The sequence below is a fragment of the Lagopus muta genome, chromosome 1 (genome assembly GCF_023343835.1).
Source record: "Lagopus muta isolate bLagMut1 chromosome 1, bLagMut1 primary, whole genome shotgun sequence".
NCBI classification, from domain to species: domain Eukaryota; kingdom Metazoa; phylum Chordata; class Aves; order Galliformes; family Phasianidae; genus Lagopus; species Lagopus muta.
The window spans coordinates 47,140,280-47,149,507 of NC_064433.1; the positions used below are offsets into that span (position 1 = coordinate 47,140,280).

General features: G+C 50.3%; 2 protein-coding genes across 2 annotated transcripts; one reads left to right on the plus strand and one right to left on the minus strand.

Annotated features, from left to right (window-relative positions):
* The first annotated feature begins 35 nt into the window (after window positions 1–35).
* Window positions 36–2,122, plus strand: CYREN (cell cycle regulator of NHEJ). Its single transcript, XM_048939473.1, has 3 exons — window positions 36–1,001; window positions 1,080–1,146; window positions 1,264–2,122. Exons 1-3 carry the CDS (start codon window positions 856–858, stop codon window positions 1,507–1,509), a joined length of 459 nt encoding a protein of 152 aa, XP_048795430.1. The 5' UTR covers window positions 36–855; the 3' UTR covers window positions 1,510–2,122.
* A 129-nt stretch (window positions 2,123–2,251) lies between these two features.
* On the minus strand, window positions 2,252–4,799 carry TMEM140 (transmembrane protein 140). The gene is made up of 2 exons (XM_048947537.1): window positions 4,730–4,799; window positions 2,252–3,785 (listed from the first exon to the last, which is right to left on the minus strand). Exons 1-2 carry the CDS (start codon window positions 4,797–4,799, stop codon window positions 3,145–3,147), a joined length of 711 nt encoding a protein of 236 aa, XP_048803494.1. The 3' UTR covers window positions 2,252–3,144.
* Between the last annotated feature and the right edge of the window lie 4,429 nt (window positions 4,800–9,228).

Consider the following 9,228-nt stretch of genomic DNA (forward strand, 5'->3'; position numbering starts at 1 on the left):
TATTTTGTTTTCACCAGGTGCTTCCTGCACTGACAGTCTCTCAGTAGGGACTACCAGTACCAGTCATCGAGGAGCAAAAATAGCTGCATTGCTTGGATGTATTGTGTTCTTTGGCAATTGCAGAAGGGATCCTGAGTCAGACCTTCTGAAATGCTTGCATTAGAGATCAGAAACTACCTGCCTGATGTTTCTCATGGTGGATAAGTGGACCAGAACCTGCCTGGTCCTTCATAATGCTCTATTACCAGAGCTAGCTCGTAAAATACTAAGTATCAGTTGAGTCAGGGAGAACAAGTGCTTGAATGGAAGGGCTGAGTGGATTCAGTCAGTTGATGCTTCTAGAGAGTTGATAAATAGCTGGTCTATCAACCAAATGGGGGATGTGCTGATCTGCAGAAATTAGCTGGGTAGCAGGGCACAGCTTCTGGGTTAATAAGACGTCAGTGTGATTTTTTTTTTTTTTTTTTTTTTCTTCTTAAAGAAAAAAATGCTCTTCTAATCTCTGACTTCAGAAACAGAGTGTCTGTGCAGTGGAATAGATGAGTGAGTGACATTTGAGTGGAGGTGGCTGGAAATAAAAGCCTCTTGTTTTGCTGAGGAACGGAAGAGATGGGACTGCAGCCAGCTCCTAGACCAGGCAGTAGTGACAGCAGCCTTTTCTAAAGGCAGCAAACTCAGTGGAAGGACTGGCCAGAGGCTTCCTACCCACCTTTGGGGTGGCCAGGGCAGGAATGAGGCATTACCGTACGGCAGCGGTATCCAGGAAAAAAAAAAAAAACCCTACAGCACGTTGGTGGTGCGTAGCGTGAGGCGGGCCGGAAGGGGACAGCCTCGAGCCGTGCCGCGGCGCGCAAGATGGCGGCTGCACACAAGATGGCGGCGGCGCGGCGACGGCGGCTGCTGCCCGCCTGGATGGGGGCGGCGGGGGAAGGCGAGCGGCGGGCGGGGGGGCCGGGCCGGGTCGGGCGGCGGCGGCGACAGAAAGTGGCGGCGGAGCCCAGGTAGTGCTGCCGGGTAGGGAAAGGGTGGGTGGGGCCGGAGCGCTTCCCGCTATAACGGTGTCCCGTTGCGGTGCCCAGGGCGGCGACCGTGTACTGCATGAACGAGGCGGAGCTGGTGGACGTGGCGCTGGGCGTGCTGGCCGAGGTGAGCCCGCGGCTTCCCTTCATCCTGAGCGCAGCGTCCTGGCCGTGGCTGAGGCCCGCAGGGGCAGCCTTTTGGCGTGGCCCTGCGTGGGGGGGCGGCTGATGGTCCTTGTGTCAGAGCTTGCAGCGTAAGGGAGCTGAGGAGGAGGCCTGCAGCGGGAGCCAAGAGGAGCAGGACCTTCAGCAGGTGGAACAGGAGCTCCAGGCAGCACCGAGCCAGGCTCCCGAAGGCACAGCCAGCGTGAAGGAAGGCAGCCACCACAGCCCCGGTCCTCCATCTTCTTCTGGTGCTGGCACGGATGCAGAGAGGACTGGCCTTGATGACGATGCTCTGAAATATGTCAGGGAGATCTTCTTCACTTAGCATTGCCTCTACAGAGCTGTGCAGGCAAGGACAGGATTAAGAGAGCACAGCCCATCAAGAAGGAAGATTGGATGCCCTCAGAGAGGGCATTCCTGGGTCACGTGTCAGGCAGTGTCCTGCTGGTCTCCCTTAACCTCCCATCTTGTCACTGTGACGCTACAAACCCTCACAAACAGCAATAGAGGGAGTGAAGAAATGTTACTGTGGAAACTCAAGGATAGTGAAGTATGCTGGACACTAATGGGAGCCTGGGCTGAGTCTGAGGTCATCATGAGCGCCAAGCTTCTGTTGGATGGGACCGAACACAGGTCAGTAAAGGAGGGACTGCATACTTGCTATGGGCATGAACTGCCTGTAAGCTAAGCTGTGGACCAGCAGCCCACCTGTAAGTGGGATTCCTTTGCCAGCTGCTAGAAAAGTCAAGGTTCAGCTCGCAGTAAGAACATCCCAATGAAGATCGATACCAGCAAGGTGGTTCATGTGATATGGGCAAGAGTGGTAACTCATGCACCCATGTTACTTCGAATAAAGATTTGAAGAAACAAACTATTTTGTAAGTACCTGCTTAGCTCCAGGGGAGAAGAACTAAATAAACTTTTTTTTCTTGTTTTTACTTGGCTTACAATTTCAAAACCCAAAAGCAGCTCTCAGGGAGCTGGGGAAGAGAATCTAGGAAAAGAAAACTCAAAAGTGGAACTTATAGGCTGAAAAAAATTTAGTAAGACAAAAGAGAAAAGGAAAATAACACAATAGTAATGTATATTTACAAAACAAGGGATGTACAGTGCAATTCTTTGCTTCCCAATGACCAATGCCTGGACAGTCCCCAAGCAGCAGCTGTCCCCCGCCCAGCTCCCTTCTGCAGTCACATATCACTACCTGAACATATCAGTTACTGAGTTACTTTTGGAGTTCCCTTGGGCTAAATTTAGGTGAAACAACAGCAAATTATCAGTTAAATATTTCTTTGTATCTCACTGCAGTGTGTAGTACAAGATGCAAAGTACTTCTATACCTGTGTGGCCTCCAGTTTAATTTGAGGTTGTAGCCACACTGTCCCTTGTCACGTTGGTCACGTAGGCCTCTTTTGCAGTTGGGCAACTTGCCTAGACTTGCTCAGGGGGGGTAGGACAGTCTGTCTTCTGATGCCACACCCTCTTTGGCAAGCTTCTTTCCCTGGTTCTGACTGCAAAATAAACACGTGATTTCCACTCGTGCAGCTAAGCAATGCACCCATAGTTGAGAAATTGAAATGTTTTTAGAGGTTTTCCATAGTATTTTATAGTATGGGATATCCCTTTGATCAGTTTAGGGCAGCTCTCCTCGTTCTGACCCTTCCTAGCTCTGTGCTTCCTAGCCCTCAGTCCCCTTGCTTGGCCTGGCAGAGAAGCTGAAAAACTGAAACGTCTTCAGCTCTGCACAGCACTACTCAGCAGCAATTGAGACATTGGTATGTAATCAAAATTGTTTTTATCCTAAAGCCAAAACACAGCATTGTAGCAGATACAGTGAAGAAAATAACTGTCCTAGCTGAAACCAGGACACTGGATGTGAACACTTGGAATGAAGATCCTGCCAGTGATTAAAGCTGTAGCATGATTACTGTTCTAAATCATATCGTCCTGCATCTCAGTTTCAGATTTTAATGGGCAAGGCCTCCTCAGTGAAAGGGCTTTGATGCAGCTTCATGTGCTTGGCCCAGATGGTGTACATAGTGACAGTGAGAATCTGGAGCAGAATCAGAGCCAGAATTCCAACCAGTGCCAGAAAACCCCCAGTGAAATCGGAGGGGTGAATCCACGGTGAAGTTTGGAGGAGAAATATACCCAGGCCTCCAGATAGGAGTAACATTTTGGTGATGAGTATGATGAGCAATCCCCTCCAGCCCTTTACCTTGTCCGCGCACCTCACGTTTGCAAGGAAAAGGGGGTAGAAGAAACTGATGACTGAGCAGATATAGACACAAACCCTGGCCAGTGCTATTCCAAGCCAGCTGATGCCCATGGCCTGCAGATGGCTGACTTCCAGGCATTGCAGCTTCCCCGCCGTCTCGTTCCAAAGGCAGAAGTTGTAAAAGCCAATGCGTTTGCTGGGGAGGTTGACCAGGTTCCCTGCTTCCACCAGCAATGCGTAGATCATCAGTCCCAATGTCCCGACAACCTCCAGGACAGTGAGTGCACAGAGCAGGTGCCCCATGTACCTCCAGCACAGCAGAGCCGTTCCATGGCCCACATGCTCTCTTGATACCATGGTGAAGCCTGCTGTAGGGCCACTTGCTGCAAAACATGAAGTAGGGGGTGAACACTTTGCTTATAGTACATGGTATCTTTCCAAGAAGAGCTCTGTGCCTGTCACAGAGAACCCAGCACTTCCCCTGCACATGGAGCTCAAGTGTTTCTGCCCTGCTCTGGCTGTGCTTCCCAATGTATTAGAGGAGATGGGAGATGAGACCAGTGCTATTCCCTTATCTCTACACATGCCCCATGTGCCATAGCCTCACACTGAACAAGAAAGGAATGTGTCAGCAGGCAAGAGAAGCAATGCAGCCCAGTAAGGATGGGGTTAAGAGCTATCCTGGGAAAATGCTTCTTATTTAATTCTGGTCAGACGAGGACATCCCTTGTGATCTTTGGACGGCTGAGCAGAATGCAGGCATGAAAGAGTCTGAAGTGCAGCTTTACCCCCAGCCCCCATCAGCCCTGGTACACCTGATACCACTAGTGCCCCACTTTCCACATGCCCCCAAGGCCCCTGCATCCCCTCGAAGATCTGAGCACAGCAAGGCCAGTCACCCTCACCCCTGTCCCCACAGGAAGGCAGGAATGATGCACCTCTGCCCTGGTTGCCTGAGGAGCAATGCCTACACAGGTGGGCAGCTGTGACATCACCAAGGGGTACCCCAGACCCAGCTGCATCTGCCCACCCACATCTGCTGGGGCCCAGGGAGGTGGATGCAACAGACAGACCTACAGCTGCCGTCTTCCTCCCTCCTCTGGCTGGTAGCTTGGTAAATGCAATTGCCTGCTGCTCTCCCAGAAGTGCAGGTTGTCCTCAGTGCCTTTCTGCAAGCTGCTGTTTCACGCTGAAAAACAGGGAAGTGCCATCAAGAAAGGGCATTGCTGGCTGCAGAGGCAGACAGCATTGCAGTACCTGCAACCTTGGTCTGTGCAGGAGCACCAACACGGGATAAGGAGCTCAAGATCTCCTATAAATCATTTACCAGTTCCGTCAAGAAGCTCACAGTGTGGTCCTGCTATCTCCTCTCCGCTGTCAATTGTGCTAAGGTACATCATCCCAATGTCCTGGGTGTCCACAGCCAACCTTCCTACACTTATGCTGTATGCATTCCCACCCCATGGACACTTGTGGATTTGGTGCAGTCTCTCTGAGTTTTCAGAGCACCTTGAAGGACTTTGCTCACACCTCTGCCCAGTGTCTGGCTGCACCGCTGGTGACTGGAAACCCTTCAGCATCCCCCTCCCACCCACCTGCATGTTTGAGAACAGGACACCTACACTAAATGTGTACAGAGATTAAAAAAAAATCATAGGATCACAGAATTGTTCGAGTTGGAAGGCACCTTTAAAGGTCATCTAGTCCAACTCCTCTGCAATGAACAGGGACGCTATGGTTAGATCAAGTTGCCCAAGCCTGGTCCAGCTTAATTCCATTTCAGACTTCTCTCCCCCTGCTACAGTTATAGCCAGGAGGAATACTCACAGCATGGAGAGAGTCACAGGATCCAAACAGGTCTGCCCCTTCCACAGGTCAGTGCCTCACTTCTTCTTGTGGCCTCCCTTGGAGCTCTTCATGGCAGGCTTCTGGAGAGGCTGGGAGGCCACACGGAGGATTCCTGGTGTTCTGAACCTACTACAAAGACACAAACATAAACACTTGAGCTGGAAGGGACTTTAAAGACCATCTGATCCAACTTCTTGCAATGAACAGGGACACCTACAACTGATCAAGGTGCTCAGAGTCTGGCCCAAGACCAGGATGATATACAGTAAGAGTAAAATTTCATCAGAAATACCTGACAAACCCCTTGATAACTCACTAAGAATGGCAACCACTGCCATTGAACCAGACTGATGCATTAGTTTCACAAAAACAAGGTCAAATATCCCACTCCTTTTATGGTTTTTCTTTTTATGTTTCAATAGGAAAATGTGAAAAATAGTGCCTAATATACATTAAATATATTTCCTATTTTATACATAGCTCAAGGCAAGTCCTCTTCACACAGTGCAGCCCCAAGGTTGGACATCCATGCTCTACACGAATGTCCTAAGGAAGGCAGGCTTGTAGAAGCATGGGGTTTCTGCTTAATCATCCCATGTCATCTTCTATTCCCCCACCCCCAAACAAACAAACAAACAAACAAACAAGCCTACCAGGAATTAAAAGTTGTTGTATCACATTTGCCACACAAGGAAGCAAATTTAGATGCCTAGCAGGTTCATGCACAGGTATTGCAGAGGCAGAGGAGAGCCAGCTCAGGGTGCCCATGCTGCTGAGTGATTGCTGCAGGTATGATGCACCTTGGAACCGCTGGTCCCTGCCCTCTCCTCTCCTTGCAGACTCTCAGGACCTATCTGTCCCTCCTGAGGCAGATTTAGCTTTGCAGCCTCCCACTGTCCACAGATCTGCCTGCGTTGGTGCCCCATGCTAGCTGGATAGTGCGTAACTAAGCAAAAGCACATAGCCTGGATATGAAGCCAAGGCTTGGCAGCCCGCCAGAGGGGCAGGCGTAGTGTTGGTGAGCCTGCAGCCTGGTCCCAGCTGCCTTGGAGGCAGCCTGCCTGAGAAGCTGGGATAAACAGGAAAGAGCTGTCACCCACATACAGCTGGGGCCTTTCACAGACAGCTCCTTTGCTTCTCAGCCAGTGACTTTTGAACAGGAGAGTCTATGGCTCTATCACAGTGGTGCAAGAGAGCAACCCATGTATGGCCAGCCCCCAGCTGGCTCTGCTCCGTGCAGTGGATGCTGCTGGAGCTCCGTGCCTCAGCTCTGTGCATTGGGCCCTGGAGCTGCCTGGGGTATTTGTGCAACACAGGGCTCATTGGGATGCTGGTATCAGGAAGGCACATGCCTTCCCAGTCTCTGTTTGCAGTCAGGGAACACCTTCCCCTCAGTGAGCTGCAGGTGGGCAAAGGGAGCAGGACAGGAGGCATGCAGCTCTGGCTGAGTCTGGCCTAGGGGGAGGGAGAGCCCATGGTGATCCTCATGCAGGAGCACACAGCTGTGCAGAGCCTAGAATCAAGAGGCTGGCAGTCCCTTGCAGCAAGGAAAGGGAGAAGCTGTTCCCTCCTCTATGTTAGCACCTGACAGCACTGCTTGTTCCCATGGTAGCTCCCCTCATTGCCATGACATTGCAGGGGTGGGGGACATCGCTGGAGGATACTTACAGGTTGCCCATCAGGATGAGTGCAGAGCTGAAACAAGCTGCAGAGCAGATCCTGTGTGTGGCTGCTGCCAGGTCCTGTGCTATCTGAGCTCTGACGTACAACCCCTGTTACACAAGGCTTTATGCCTTCTGCTTTCTGTTTTGGTTTAGAGGGTTCTGGGATCCTGATGCCGTGCTCCTCCCAGATACTGCGTCATAAAAAAATGTGAGAGGAAAGAACATGAGCCAAGTCACCACTGTCTCAGCTGGGTGGAGAGTTGCACTTTCCTTTCCTGGCCCTGCTAGCTGTTGTGTATAACTGACTGAGTAATGGGAATTGTGCTGCTAAAGTGGCTTAGGCAGCTGCAGGGGCCGAGAGGAGTTTGCTTCTTGGAATACTTCTGTAGAGGTGACCATCTGTAGCTGTGGTGTGGATGTTGTGAAGCTTGCATCACCAGTTCTCCCGTGTTTTTGAATTCCTGGTGAGTCACTCACACTCACACTGGTGAGCAAGCGTAGCAGAAGTTGCCAAGAAAAGATCTCGTTTTTTGGCAAGAAAAGAACTGGGTTTTTGACAAGAAAATAACTGTTTTTTTGGAAGAAAAGATCTAGGTTTTTGGCAAGAAAATATCTGGGTTTTTACATCTAAAGTTGCCTATTCAGCGCCCGTGTGCAAAACCACTTCCTTCTCTCACACCCCATTTCTGATCCCTTTTCGTATTTGTGCTTCTGTCAGCTTCTGCTTTGCAGCTTGCCCCTGGCTAACATTGTCTCTGCCAAGCTGCAGTTTGCAGTGTGTGTGATGTCATTTTGGTGTTAAGGATCTAGATTATGGTGGTTTCGATCTCAAGTGGATTGACAAGGATTTTGGTGGGGGAAATCAGAGGGAAAGGGCTTGCAGCAAATAACCTCTAGCAGGCTACAGCTGCTGAGCTGACTGGAAAGGGAAACCTTGGAGGTGAGCATGGCCATCATCTCACACTGTGGTTAGATGATGGGGAATTGAGGAATGGGCAGAGACCGCTGAAGTGAAACCTCAGTTCCAGTCAGGATGACTGCCACAGTGGACCTGCTCTCTCAGCTAACCAGGCCATACTTGTCATGTCACAGCACTTCTCTGGAGCCACTGTCCTCCAGGGGGTGGCTGCTACCCTCCCCATCTTCTGTACCTCAGCCCTCATGAGTGTGAAACCTGGCCATGCGTCCTGGCTTTAGTCTTTGCATATGACTCTATCTGTCTGGCCTTCTCTTCCCTCCTCAGGATAATAAATCTAGCATTTGGGAATGTTACCCTTGGAATGTGGCATCTTTCGGGCCCTAACTGGTTTCCAGATTGCGTACTGATGGCAGGTTGTTCCTCGGTGATCCCTGAGGAGTTTTCTGTCTTTTCCCCTGCAAGGCCTTGGACTCTGGTGCTTATAATTATATGATTCCTCCTGGAATCATAAGGCAGCCAGCAGGGAGAGGTCCAGTCAGCCTCTGTCTCAAGACTTGCCCTTAGTGGTAGCTGCCCTAGAATCATAAAATCATAGAATATCCAGATTTGGAAGGGACCAGTAATGATCTTTGAGTGCAACATCTGGCTCCACACAAGGACTGCCCAAAAATCAGACCATATGTCTGAGAGTGTCCAGACTCTTCTTGACCTTATTCTGGAGGACTCCTTCCACACCTTCAGCTGTCTTTCTGGCAGCTTTTTTTCTTTCACTTCCTTCTCCTTCCAGGCCTTCAGGCAGTGGAAGATGGTGCCTCAAGGCTGTGCAGACAACGATGCATCGTTGTCCTTTGGGCATCTTACAGGTGTCTCCTGGCTACCTCTCTGACTCCATACACCCAAATTCTATCTGATTGTTATAAGAACTAACATTTATACAAATCTTTGTATGTGTATCCTTAAGATAAAGCAAATCTGTACTTTAAGTCAGGATGGTCTTCCTTGGGTTCATGAAAGGCAGGTCATGCTTGACTAACCTGATCTCCTTTTATGATTGAGTGACCTACCTGGGGGATGAGGGAAAGGATGCTGGTGTAGTTACTTAGACTTCAGCAAAGCTGCTCCCACAGTATTCTTCTGGAGAAGCTGCAGCTCATGGTCTGGGTTAGTATACTCTTTGCTGGGTTAAGTATTGACTGGATGGCTGGGCCCAGAGAGTGGTGGTGAATGGAGTTAAATCCAGCTTGTGGTCATGAGTGGTGTTCCCCAGGGGTTGGTGCTGGGGCCCGCCTTGGTCAGTATTTTTAATGGTGACCTGGATGAGGGAATTGAGTGCACCCTCAGTAAGTTTGCAGATGACATCAATTTGGGAGGCAGTGTCAATCTGCCTGAAGATAC